This window comes from Melanaphis sacchari, unplaced genomic scaffold (assembly GCF_002803265.2).
Source record: "Melanaphis sacchari strain LSU unplaced genomic scaffold, SCAv2.0 Contig92_pilon_pilon, whole genome shotgun sequence".
In the NCBI taxonomy this organism is placed as follows: domain Eukaryota; kingdom Metazoa; phylum Arthropoda; class Insecta; order Hemiptera; family Aphididae; genus Melanaphis; species Melanaphis sacchari.
Window position 1 is genome coordinate 577,985 of NW_020271656.1, and position 15,315 is coordinate 593,299.

The window sequence follows — 15,315 nt, forward strand, 5'->3', positions numbered from 1 at the left end:
AATATACTGTCTCCATACAGAATCATTTTTCGTAAACAATTATAAGCCATTGAATTCAAGTTTAACACTTTAATAGTGACCTAGCTATAACCCACTAAATGTACACCAGGACGATAACCACTTGCCTACCTTTTTTTTTTATAATTGACCAAAGTGCATATTTGATTTGTATATGAGTTTTTTAAGCATGAAAATGACATTTTTTTTATTGAATATTCACTTAACTACTATTTTATAACAAAATTTGATGATCTGGCTTTAGATTGAATTTCTCCAACTGAGTTACTTGTTTTTATATTTTATTCAAAAAATGTAACATAATTGTTCAACTACTTTTTTATAAATATTTATTTTTAGTTATTTTATATTGCTCGCCGACTCATATCTTTTTCATTTTATTTATTTATTGAAGGTAAATACTATAAACATCAAGAGTACACAAATACATCTAAATATTATTATTTATTATCTTTATAACATATACTAGGTAGGTTTATTAATGGCTTATATAATTTTTACGAGCTTATGAATAATCATTATCTAGTAATGACTAATAATGCTACTTTCTTTTTTAATTGATTAATTTTTCTTTACATTTATGTATGACTATACCGATAGTATTTGTAAAACTAATATTTAAAATAAATTACTATATAAAATAAAAATTTTATACTTATTCAACTATGATATTTCGGTATTTACCTTTTAAAGATAGATTAATTGTTTTTCTTGATGAAATGATGACATTTTTACTATGATAATTCAAAGATATATAGCTTATAAATGCTTTTTTATTGGCTATAAATTATAATTAAAATAGTCATCTGCATTAGTTTTATATCTACTGTATAGAATATATTTGTATTAATATAAAAATTATATATTTATTTTTTATATACAAAACACTTGTATAAGAATGCAAGATACAAATTTAAAACACATATGCATTATGTAATAAAAACTTAACACGTTCGCTGCGGGATGACGCCTTTAGGCGTCATTTCTATCGTTTCCCATGTGCGGATGACGCCTTAAGGCGTCATTTATACATTTATTTTCAACTATTTTTAATTTTGTCAGCGTTGCGTTTTAATCATTTTTTTTTCACCAGCGTTGTTCAGTACATATTACTGTATATGTGTGTAAAATCCGTATCTTAAATTTTCTATTTTTAGGTCTACGATAAGACTTGAACGGGGAATTTTTTTATACTATTATTTCATGTTATTTTAGCATTACTTTATCAGTTGTTCGCATGTGGTTGACTGTGAAATACGTAATTATAACTGTTCGTAATTTGACTTTAAAATACGTAATTAATAATAGCCGTTATTTGACGTATTTTATTCTTATTTTTTGAAAATATGAGTAATAAATTGAATGAATCTGGTCCATCTCGACCAAAACGCATTTGTACAAATCGGGGATATGAAAACAGGATTGAACAGATGATTTGATATTATTGTAATAATAAAGTATTTGAATGATAATTATTTTTATTTATATATTTATACGATGACTGACGCCCAATGGCGTCAAACAGCGTCTGGCTAAAAAATTATTCAGTGACGCTGATGACGCTAATAGGCGTCATAAAAAAAAAACACGTACATTTGACCAGCACCGGGGAATGGGTATACGAAAATCAAGCCGCAGCGAACGTGTTAAAATAAATTTATTTTACCTTTATTTATCGGAAAAGCTTTGCTAAATCCTAAAAAATTATTTTGATTAAATAAATATTTAGAGAATATATTAAACTCTGTCATTTTTATTTGTTATTTAAAGTTGCATAGTTTACTTAATAAATAAACAATATTTCATATATCTACAAATCAATCAAAATAAATTGACTCAGAAATAAACTAGGTGTTTTGTACGAGGTCAGTAATAGCTAGGTTGAGTTGTTCAAAAAGGAAAGTTGACCTGAGGTTATATGGGAAACCGCAGTTTAGCTGACACACGAAGAGAGGGAAATTTGTTTAATTTTATTGATATAAATATACCTTTACAGAAATTTTTCATAATAACAACAAACTTAATGTATATATTTTATGCTTTTAAAATAATTGTAAACACATTTATTACAACATTAGTACAGTAGTATAGAATCATTTTAAATGGAAAATGTTGTTTGATTTACATATATATTATATACGTTTATTGTAATACCAAGATTATATAATTAAAAAAAAAAAAAGTTGTGGTTGTATATTAATGTTATATATATGCGATAGAATTCAAACGAATCAGTATTGATAGTTTATTTGTTTGTCACCCATTTTCTTGCGAATATTCTAGGACGTTGCGTTAAGGTAAAACGTACATCAATCATCTGATTTTTAGCTCTTCTACCTTTTGAAAAAAAAAACACAACCATAGTACAAACATCAGTGGTTGGTATTGATTTATAATATGTTAAGAGACACGATAAAAATGTTTACCAATAAATTATACCTCATGCTAATTATTCAATTTTTTCAAACCAACAACAACAAAAAAAACAGTTACATTTTAAAGTTTGTCTGTTTTTAGAAAATTGATTTTTGAGCCTTTTTTTTTACTCACAGTTTATTCCATGTATGGGATTTCATAATATTTATTATAATATTAGTGTATATTTATTTACAGGTTTTTTTTTTAGGAAGAAACGGTTTAATACGCAACTATGAGTTAAACCATTATACTTTATAGAATAATTTTTGTTTAGATAATAAGTACTTACATTATATAACATATATTTATGATATATTATAGATTTGATTTGTGATACTTTCGTAAAAATAATTATTGCAGGTTCTCTATTTACAGCGTCTGTGACCTGTGCACACATTTTTATACAGAATTTATATTGGTATAGCCGCTACAACATTAAAATTTGGGTTGGGTGCGAATTCAACAGAACAAAAAATGAAGGATTAACGCACTTTGCACTAAAATTTTATTTATCTATAAACCGCAGTCTATGTATGAAATATACTTACTTGGCTACCTTAGGGGCGTCATTTGAGAAGGTGTAACAGGCTATGCAAATGTGACGATATCACTATAAGCTTAAGTATATTGACAATTTGCATACATTAATACTTCTATATGCGGCCATATTAAAATTTTATATTATGATGTATACCTACACATACAATACGAATATTAGTTTTAAAATAAACTTATTATCTTTGTTATCAATCATTTATCATAATATCAAATCATAAAATATATTATATCATCAAAGATTGTGATGCATCGTTGTGTTAAACTATTAATTTGTTTTAAACAATAGTGAGGTTGATTATTTCAGCTAGTTACTTTAGTTACTTATGACTTAGAAACTTTCGAATTCAAATTTTTTTCAATTGCTACCTATTTGAAAAATATTTTATAGTTGATAAGAATGGTAATTGCGATTAGAATTATAAATGGAAAAGAGAGAATATTTTTGTTCTATGATTTTATACATTATACGGCCGGATGAAACGTTAAAATTAGCCTGTCTAAAAGTTCGAACATCCGGAAAGTAACCGAAATGACACCTCTGATTCTACCATTATCCTATCATCATTTAAGTATGTTGTTTGTATTTTATAATGCAGAATGTATAGGTATATCATAATGATTAGCGATCTGTTTACAATCGGCGTTAACGTATTAGTTTTAACTTCTGGTCGACAGACTCGTAGTCATGAGTTGTTTTCAATTAATCTTTCCTAAAATTATAGGAATATATTAACTGTTTATATTAATTCATAACAGTTTTTTAAATAATATTTTATCAAATTAAGCAGACTTGTTTTTTATATTTACTGTAAGTATTTTATTTTATCGTAAAGTGTAATATTGGATAAACTTGTCTAATTTTAAAATATTGAAAAAAATGACATAGGTACGTCGTGTATGTGTTCTTGACTTGGATTATTAATCAAAATAATAATGGTAATAAATAATTAACAGTTATTTACGTATAACAACCATTAAACGCGTGTTGCGCTGAATTAGAAACAAAAACTTTTTAATATGATATTGGAATTTTGCCTTTTTTTGTTATTAAATTAATCGTTATACGTCACATTGCTGATGTCAAATCTACACAGCTATACCGGTAAATGCTATTATTATTATATTCATTACGATCAAATATGATCTCATCATTCGTCGTGTGGCAAAGCGTAGTTTTACAACGTCTGCAAAAAAAAAAAAAATAAATGACAAAAACAGTGAACAATCGTGGAAAAACAAAAAGATAGAAAAAGGGGAAAAAACGCGCGCGCGTTCCGTACGGCTTCGAAAAGCCCATCTGTTCGTTCGGTTACAGTGGTTGCGTCCGGCGGACACGTGACGTCACCGCACCAGCAACAGGCGGAGGGCATCAACACGCGAAGGTGGTATAGCGGCCACCTCTTGTCTGTCCGTCTACCGGCGGATTCTTTTCAGTCTTGCACGACAACCCGCGAGTTCCACATTACCGGCGGTAGTGGACATCGGGTTTTATTCTCTTAATATTTATCACGCTCTGCGCGTTAGTTCGTTAGTTTGTTAGTTTTTTTTTTTTTTTTTTTAATAATAATTTTTTAAATAATACTTACACTAACAAAATTTAAAGAAAAAAAAATATTTAATAAATAATAATCGTAGTTTTTAAATTGCTTAAAATTTTTCACTAATTTTTTTTTTTTCTAAAACCGTATTGTTTAGTGTATCGAGTAAAAGTGATACGTTATATTATTGTAATAATATAACGGTTATTTGTATTTTGTGTTTGCGTATATTCGCATTGTGTGATACACTATCATGTACATCGAACCCACGTGACAGAACATGCCAAAATACGGTAAGTACCTTCTCTCTATAAAAATAAATTTAAAAAAATTAATTAGTTGTAGTTAGATTTTTCTGTCATCCATTAGTAAATTTTATAGGACATTAATTTTTTTATATATCATTGTTTATGATTGTCTAATTGTTATTAGAAACGCAAAAATAGCACATATAATGCATTATTGGTTTTTAGATATTCTTATCATTATAACCATACACAGTAAAAGCCTAAATTTTATTTTCGAGAAACATATTCTTAAAAAAAGTATCCAAACACTTTTATTTATAATATATTTTACAAGTTATGTATGTTTCAATAATATTTTGAATTTAATCAACAGTAAATAAAAATAGAATTTGAACAAAATTAAACATGGACTTCATAGTTCATATTTAGTATAAAAATGCATAAAATTCATTGCTTTTATTAAATCATATTTTTACTATTAAAAATGAAGGTATACATGACTCTGTTCAAAATTTAACGCTCTGACAGGTGGCTTCCTATTTTGTCTGCAATTGCGTCTACTAATACAAACCTATAACTTGTGCAAACAACATACATTTTAAAAATATTTTTAAACATTTTAAAACTTAATGTTTAATGCACTAAAATTCGATTATTTTATATAAAATAAAAAAAGTGAAAATATCATCTTTAAATAATGTGTTTTTTTTTTTAAATGCAATCGTGATGAATAATTGTGAACAGAAAAGTGTAAGTTTTTATTAGTGTTGTCCCAATGACTTTCTAAAACGTAAACTAATCCAAACACGGTTCGAAAGTGATATATTATACACCGCATCTACATAAATTAAGTTGACAAGTTTGCCTACACATTCGGTATTGTCATTAAAATTAGTAATTGTACATGTTAAGTCTTAATTTTCATTTGTATATAGTCTTATACTATTTTCAAATCTTTGGTTTATTTCCAACTGATAACTCGTGCTGTACGAACATGTTTTTATTTTTGGGGGGAAAACTTTTCTTTCAAACATGCTAGTCAAGAGTAAAACACTTTCGTCACGGTTTGCTACACGTTGTGCAGCCCCCTGTGTTTGAAGTAAACGTGACTATATAAGCAACAGTTGTACGGGTTGTGTTAAATGTTTGAAAACAATTAAATAATTTATGCACGGTAAAGCCTTCGTATATACGAGAAAATTAGCCAAAGACTTATGTACTACTATGTTAGCTGTGGAATACAGGAAAACCATGTAGGTTTCTGCCCCAAATTTACCATATATGTATATGTATATATATATTTAATATATTAACACATGTAATATAACATTTGTTATTTGTTTTTGTTAATTATCTTGATTTTAATTTTAATCGAAAAATAAATATACTATATTTTAAGTATAAACATATTGCACCGTAGTATTATTTAAAATTTATAGTTACAACTTGTTACAGTAAAAAATAACCCGTTTTTATAGTAAATTTTTTAAATTACATAAAAAATTATGAAATAATTATTTTTTTCGGTTAATTCAATTTCATATAATTCATATTACTTAATTTAATATAATCTATGACAATAAATATGTATTGAAAATACTTTGATATTTAACTTTATTATAAAAACCATTGCTATGATTAATTATTAATGAATGGAATTTGTTTTAAACAAATTACTACTTGTACACGATTTTCTAGTTATAATAATAATCGTAAATATCAGCTTTAAGAAATTATATTTATTTTTTACAAAAATCTAACATTTTTATTTTTAGTGCTTATTATGAAATTATATTGTATTATCAACTCGTTTCAGACGTATAGGAAGGTACACATAAACTGTATACGACAGGTGTTAACCAGGAGGTCCTAGATTAACCACAAAACAGGCGATTCCATTTTAGAACACATTTTTTTTTTTAGTAACAATGTAACATTGACAACACTTATGTTTCGATGAAACATAATATTAAAAACGTAATCGGACAAATAATTGTATGATGATGCGCTACTGGATGTATAAACTATAAACGCGAGAAATCTATAAATTATAAGCTCTTAAACAATAATAATAATAGTAATAATTCCGGAAATTGTTTTAAATGTACGCTTCATTGGCTGTATACATTTAGGGTTCATATAGCTGTGCAATGCCCCTGTATTTTTTGAATGCATGCAGTAGTATTTATTGATTATAATAATTAAAATGAACGACATTTTATTATTTTTTCAATTATTTCGATCACATCCTTTCATGATGACCGTTTTGGGGTACAATAAATTTTTGCAAAATCATTGCGCAGGAAACGAGGTATGAAGGTTGACCAAGGGTCTTTTCAGGCTCGATATTGTTATATCACTCTGGGGGGTGATTCAATTGAGGTTTTTATTTACGCCCATTTATAAATTACATTTTGTCACAAATAAAATCAGATTAAAAAAATGATATATGATTTAAACCTGGCCAAATTTGTCTAACAATATAATATGGAGGGTAAATAAATAAATTTTATAATAAGAACAACAAATAATACGATTTCTAAATTAGATGAATTAATTTTTTTTATAAACTGATACCTGCTGGTTATAGAAAACAATATTAAATAATAAATATACTATTTTTGTCTAAACAAAATTATAATTTTTCAGAGTTTATTTTATTATTTTAAATACTATAATAGAAATATTAAATTGTATTTATACATACTTAATATGACAATTCTAAATATAAAATTAAAAAGTGTAGACCAATTTTGAAAATGCTATAATGCTATAATGTATTTATTAAATTGAAAATATACAAAAAACATATTTTTTTATGCGTTCTGCAATATTCTAATTTAATTCAATATATGAACACACTATTACACTAGTAAAAATGATCAATTATTTAGATACAAAAACTAAATTTTTTTCGTCTTTTAAAAATAAAAATAACGGTGATCATGTACGTGGGTAATAGATATCAATAATAATAATTTGTACATGTTTAGTGTTATTTGAATTTTGAAATAACTATTATAGGTAAAATTCCTAAAATAAAATATGTACCTAATAAAAAAATTTTTTTGTGAAAACGATACACACGCTTATGATTGATAATTAACAAACATAGACAATATTTTATTATAGAAACTTAAAATTAAAGAAACATTTCAGACTTTATTAAATAATTAATATTTATATTAAGATTGTAAAAAATGTATTAAAAAATATTAAAATACTTGTTTAAAATAAATTACTAATATGTATATGCGAAATACATGGTAAATTAAGTGTATATTTAAATACAATGTCTAATTATAAGTTATGAAATAATATTATTATTTTTTTTAATTTATTAATTTCAAGAAAGATTATAACGAAAAATTACGTTTTGAATATTATCTAATAATTTTAATTACAATATATTTTTATTTTAGGTATAAACACTTAAAATATATTTTGAGAAATTATAACTTTTTATTATCCATGTAGAATTAATTATTATAAGGATTAAATAAATATTGTATCCATTCATTAAAATTATTAATTTAACAAATTGTTAAACAGATAAAATGGTTAAGAAAGTTATGTTTAATATAACTAATTAAAGACCTTTCAAATAATTATTGTCAATGTTTACTGTTTATTAGAAAATCATCTGTTATAATTAAATTGAAAAACAACTGGGTTGGAGATAAATGCCTTTTATGTGTCTCATAGCAGCTCTATATCCTTCTCTTTAACTAAACAATAATATTACTATAAATCACACGTGACATGTTCATGGAATTAAGTTGTTTTTTTATCGAATTGTCTGTATCATACTGTCTATTATTGTCTGTAATATTCTCGATTTTATTTTTAATTTAAATAACTTTCCCGCAAATCCATAGGTATTCAAAATAATTTATTTACAATTCTCGGCCCATTACATAATATTACATATTATTATTATTATTATTATTATTATCGTTATTATTACTATTATGAATTATGATTATCATCATTATTCATTATTGTCCAACGAGCGCTCAGAAACCGTCATAAAGTTATTGTAACGTGCTATCCTCCAGTTGTATATACCATCGTATATAACACGCCTATAACGTGCATTCGCTTCGTGCGGAAGACTTGGGCGACGACCGAGAGAAATATTGTATTATAGGCGCGTATAACTTACCTACCGGGTAATAAAAATTGAAAAACTAAGAACATGAAGATGAAAATAAAAATCTCATTTCACGGTGGTGCGAACTTTGACGATTGTAGGAGAAAAAAAATAGTAATAATATTTCGACCGAATAATAATGTTATAAAATTACGTCGCACGCCAAGGACGTGCGGCTTGTAAGCGTATTATACCTTTAACAACCTACCTGTATATAATATTATCATATTATTATGTTGAAAAAAATTCTTCGCTTATATTCGTGGTGATGAGGATGGGAGGGAGGGTCAAAGGGGATACGTTATAGTTTTGCCCTTCTCCTACCACCTGGGGCCGTCTGGTGTCAATCGGTTGATTTGATTTTTGCATAGTCACGGCGCCGCGTTACACATATTATTATTATATATTAATATATTATATTAACATTATTATTATACACGCGCACGTGTTGCAGACAACGTCGCTGAGCCACCGCGGCGGTTGATTATACTTAGACACGTCCGTCCCCGCTTTGCCGCCACCACTGGCAAATCGGCGAATTTCAAAAAATGTTAAAATATATCCAAAATAGGTATTTGCAGCTATATATTTTGCTACTATTTAATCTCGTACAGCGGTTTCTGATACTTCATGATGGTTTTTTGATTCTATGGTTTAAGTTTTGACTCATTAAAAATACAATTATAATCAAAAGTTAGAGTCCTGGTTAACAATAATAATAATAATAATAATAATAAAAAAGCTGGTTAAAATTAAGTTGTATTGAATTTAAACTCATCAAATTTTTACGTTGAGTGTTATGAATAATAACATGTAAAACCAGAAGAAATAAAATATTTTTCATATATGCACATAATATGGTAATGTAAAACACACTTTAACTGGACATAATTCTTTTCAAAGTAATAAAAATAAAATATTATTTTAGTGTGTTAAATTCTATGCACGGTTCTATGGCAGGTATGATACTAGAAAGATGACACGTTTTGTTAAGAATTGTAGAATATTTTTAACACTTTATGATATGTTTATAGTACCCACACAATTTAAGTTTCATTTTCATAAGATACACGTCTCTGAATTTTATATCGTAATTCGTAATAATATTAGATGCTTATATTATGTCGGAGGTACCTGCTAATGATATTTTCTTTATACGCTTACTTCTATAGAAAGTATTCTCATTAGATTTTGTAATCAACGATATCTGTTGCAGGGGTTGTAGAGAGTTATCACGGCCATAGAAGACCTTCGTCATTATTACTTTTATTTGTCGAGATAATTAAAAATTGTATCTCTCTTAGAATTCAGTTGTATCAAAACGATCGCATCATAATATTATATTATTATATACACATAATATATATTTTATTGTTTATGCTTACATATATAACCCATTGAATATTAATATCAATTGTTCGCGTCCAAATTTAAGGGTTGGGCATCAGTCGTCCCATCATATACGGTCATACATTCGAGAGAGTTTTATTCAATGGTTTTAATTTATTAATTTTTTTTTTTTTTTTTTACCAAGACGATCATTATTGTTGTGACACATAATTTCCGATTTAATAAGCTTTCGAGTATATCTATTTATATGATTATTTTTAAAGGTTTTTCTGATTTCTTTGATTGCGTTATATTTAAAAAGAATAAAATTACGCATCAAAACTTGCGTTAAACAATATTACGCAATTGCGCCCTTGAAGTGAACATATAAATAAGAGCACAAAATGCTCGTTATTATATTATTATGAGCGAATTGATATCATATTATTTACCTTTGTCTGTTATTTGTTTTGTTACACTTAAGTAATCGGCCGGTTCGAAGTTTTTCAATTGTTCGACGCGACACCCATAATATAGGTACCTACTACCTATACGTTAAACAAAATATAATGTATAAATTTAATTCAAATAATCGTTTATAATAATATACTATGCATAGGTTAACTACTTATGTTTAACTATAAACATTTCAAAAGGAATATTTTTTAATCGAACACCGTTGATGAGGGTCCCTCATGTAATTTAGCAATGGTGTATTATTCAACCGCCATAATTATTGACCATTACAATAATGTGTATTACATATATTATATTGTATAGTGGCAATGCGGTCAGCGTTTAGTGTTGGTGTTACCTATACATACAAGACATATATGTGTTATAAATATAATATTATTTTTTATACTCATTTATTTCCTTTACTTTTGATATGTTTTATTTACGTGTCGGCTCGCCCCCGTTCGCACGGCGTGATTTAGGGCGAAATCGTTTGCACCGCAAACCGGGTGGGTGAGCAGCAATGGTGGGGGGGTTAGATTAATATTGTTTTGGCCGTTCCGTCAAACTGCGGTCGGACCGTATGTTCTGCAATAGTATACACTGTTTCACAACGATTCCGTACAAGGAAAGTACAAGTTTATATGGCGTTTATATTATATATTGTAACACGCTGGCTGTCTGCAAGATTGAATAATAATAACAATATTAATAACACGAAGATAGCTAACAGCACGTACTTCTCCGTTTTGTGTTTATATTTTTATATCTATTTTTTTCTTTTACGTAATACCTTAAAACTTACATACTACGATAGTTTTCGATATTTTTTATGTACATTACAAAAATATCATTTCCTTTCGGGAATACCATATTAACACGAAGCAGCTGTATAAATAATAGCTAGCGCACTATAATCGCTTTTGCAGGTGGCGCTCGCATAGTGAATTTTAATTGCGATAATCCACCTGGGACCTTTCTCGTCTGGGAGATATCTTTTCGACATGTAAGATTGTCTTGTTAAATCACTCGTTATTTTTGTTCATATATTATTTGCGTCTCACCTGAAACGCGCGCCCGCGCCATTTAACCACGTGTAACATAAATGTAATTTTATGCAAACATGACAAACGACCTCGGCGAAGATGTAATGTACGTAAGTACATCGAGTAATCGAATGACATATGGAATATAAATAGTCAACAACCTTCGAAGTCTGTATTGTTTCCTATATCAATTCGTTTAGGCTTTCGACCAATCTGTATTAACAAAATGACGAATTTAGATTAATTCGTTTTTTTCTTTTTTGTATTGCAAATGAAAGAATTACGTTATGCCATTTGAATTCCATTGGGTGAAGGCCAGTGTATAAATCTCAGATAATATTGTTCGTCACAATGCTCTGTTTTACTTTCTTTCCGTAACAAGGAACGCGCGCGTGTATATTGAACGTTCAAAGACTACAACGACAACGAAAATAAATAAACTAGTGTGTAGGAGGGCAGATTTGAAAGTGAAATATTTTTCTAAACAAGTCGTGGCGACCTTTTTTGATCTGGTCAACCACTTTTTTCCTTAACGCTAACTAGATCTGAACTTATTATATATATACACACGCTATTTGTACATTAAATAATATTATTATTGATCAATATGGTTTAGCGGCTGAACGGATTACAATATATTTTTGAAAATATTCTATTCAGGTACTAATATTTCAATCGCTATGGTGATAATTTATTATTATTTTTTATTTTATTCTATACGTATTGTCTCGAGGTAAAAAAATATATTTATGTTATGTTTTCGAAATAACTAGGAGCTTATCGAAAATGCATACCGATATCATGCACGTTTGTTTGATTGTAACGATATATACCTACTTGTTACTATATTGCTGTACAAATTAAAATAAGACTAACACGATAATAATTCACTTTCGCTCTGTCCGAGATCAGTGATGCACGAAATGTCCATTTACACGATCCAGTGATCTGTTACATAACCGTTAGAAAATTATCGAAAAAATTATGGATGTGCGAATAGTATTTGTTCTAAACATAATATTATATTGGTCTATTAGCACTTGGCAGATGTTACCTAGTTGCTAAATTTTTTTTTTTTGAACTGTTTCCATACTTGGTATACACTCAAAAACAAATTATCATATACGCGTAGAGTTTAAAAAAATGAAAAGGGATAAACATTTAATTTAATTTTTAACTGAACGATTAGTAGGTGGTTTTTTTATGACCAGTAACATGATACATATTGGTTATTGTAAAGAAGATCACCTTGAGATGAAATCATAAGTAACAAGGGTCTCCCAGACGGGTTAATACAATTTTATAAAATATTAGGTGCAGCGAAAACTTAATGATGTTATATACAAACATTATGACTGAAAGGAGAATTCAACTCTCTCCTGATGACTTATGGTGGTATACCATATTTGGCTTTGCCAATTTTGTTGTTTTCTTTTTACCTAAGAGCTTGCCGAAAATGGAAGTCGGAAATCCGTGAACAAGTATGTGGTCGAACAACATAAATTAAAATTTGTCAACTTCAAAATACTTTTAAATTTTTAAGATTTTTTTTTTTTAAAGAAAAACTGTTTAATACCAATCAGGGACTGTGAAAGTTATATATTAAAATTCAAAAATTAAAATTAATTAATTTTTAGTTTAAAGTACCTTCAGATCAATAAGAAAATAATTCAATTTTATTGTTTATATTTAAATTATATAATATTAATGTTTATCAAATAACTTTTATTGTAATACCTTAAAATGCATTCAAAGAATTTACATTCAAACGTTAGCCTAATATATAAAAAACAAATTATATATTTTTTTTTCTTATTACATAGACATTGTTATGTATACAAATATTTAATCACAGATACTTAAAAACTGGAATTTAATTTCCAACTAAAAAAATCTTTAAATTTTTTTTTTTTAAACCCGTTATCCTTAAAACTATGTAGTTACTAATTTAATGTGCAACATGATGCAATCACATTGTTTGTTAAAAGTCAATTACCGTAGAGTCATTTGACATTGGACAAACAATTTTTCTCACAAAATACCTATTAGACTTAAATTGACAAAATTATTAACGTTTATTGTGTGACGCCTCAAATCAGCTGTAATATATCAACATGGGCATTATACGTATACGTTTTATAAAAATCAAAAACATTACGGTTGTGTCGGTTTCAGGTACAACAGGTACGTCATGGACGTAAGACACGCGTGTAGTTTTTATGACAATATCGCGATCGAATCAGGATAATTGTTTGATTCCTACGCCTATGGCATAATATATTGTATGTAGGTAACTAATATTATAATTTATACGTATAGTAAATACAAGTGCAGCAACGATAATTAATGCATAATCATTTTCATCCGGATTACAACTATTATTATATTCCAGTCCTTGAACATTCAAGACTCGTGTAAGATAATACGAGGCTCGGTGAAAAATTTGCACACAAGACGTAGTGGGTATCAAGTGTGAAAGAAAAAATTATATTCAATTAACGTGTAAATTAGTCTTAAAATCGGCGCCATCATGATCATACGCGCGATCCATTGGGGTTTTCAGTAGTCGTATCGACGAGTCGATCTGCGCGTGAAAATTTACGTGACGCAATAAACGTAATACGGACATGATGGGTAAACAATTACTTGGAATTTGAAACGCCCAGAATTTACCGAAACGGAAATTTTAAAATGCATTAGTCGGCCACTCAACGCGCGCGGCAACTGGTTCGCCGCGGCCTTGCGCCCGGAGACCGCGCCCGCCGCACACTTCTAAAGAAACTTTCCAACCCAATACACGGCACGATAGGACGTACAATCATTGCATATTAGCATGTATCGGTGGGTCGGATAGTGCAAAAAATATAATCTATAATAATAATATATATTCATGTATCATATTTGCGTGCAGGTGTACATTATAATCGTACGTAGGTACTTTCTAGGTATTATGTTAATTTGCATTTTAATATATTATATTATTAGATATCGTCTAATAATTATACCGCACGCATACAGCAAAAGCGTCAATCGTCGTTGAAGACAGATCGACGCATTTCGTTTTATAAAATACGTAGGTATACGTCTCTCCGAGAAGCTATTTTTATTTATATAATACTATAATATAGCAGTAATGACATAGTGTATTCCCCTCTCCCCTCCCGTCAATACTTGGTTGATAATATTACGTTATATCGTTGATTGAATGTACACGTATAATATATATACTTACGTGTCGCATCGTTAACCCGCGATGAGACATTATGCGTCTGTTTACGGTGGACCTCATTTTCGCGCTTCACGACTGGCCGGATTCTCGACCTTGCGGAAAACCACAATTTTTCGTTCAAACAATCATAGTAGCAAGAATAGTACACGGACGACTTATGCATCTACGTAATGAGGGCTGTCCGGCAAGATCAGTAAAAAACCATAGCACAGTATAATATACCTAATATGATTATACGAGTGTACACTGTATCGTTTATATCGTACGTATTACCGGGTACATGCTATAATTATTAGCGAATTACACGAGTTAGATACGATAG

The 15,315-nt window shown here is 28.4% G+C and overlaps 1 protein-coding gene across 1 annotated transcript in view; it reads left to right on the top strand.

Annotated features, from left to right (window-relative positions):
• The first annotated feature begins 4,652 nt into the window (after nt 1-4,652).
• LOC112602941 overlaps nt 4,653-15,315 on the top strand; it is a 127,193-nt gene continuing 116,530 nt past the window's right edge. Inside the window, 1 exon segment of the mRNA XM_025351312.1 lies at nt 4,653-4,825. Coding sequence (XP_025207097.1) covers nt 4,813-4,825 — 13 coding nt within the window. The 5' untranslated portion in view covers nt 4,653-4,812.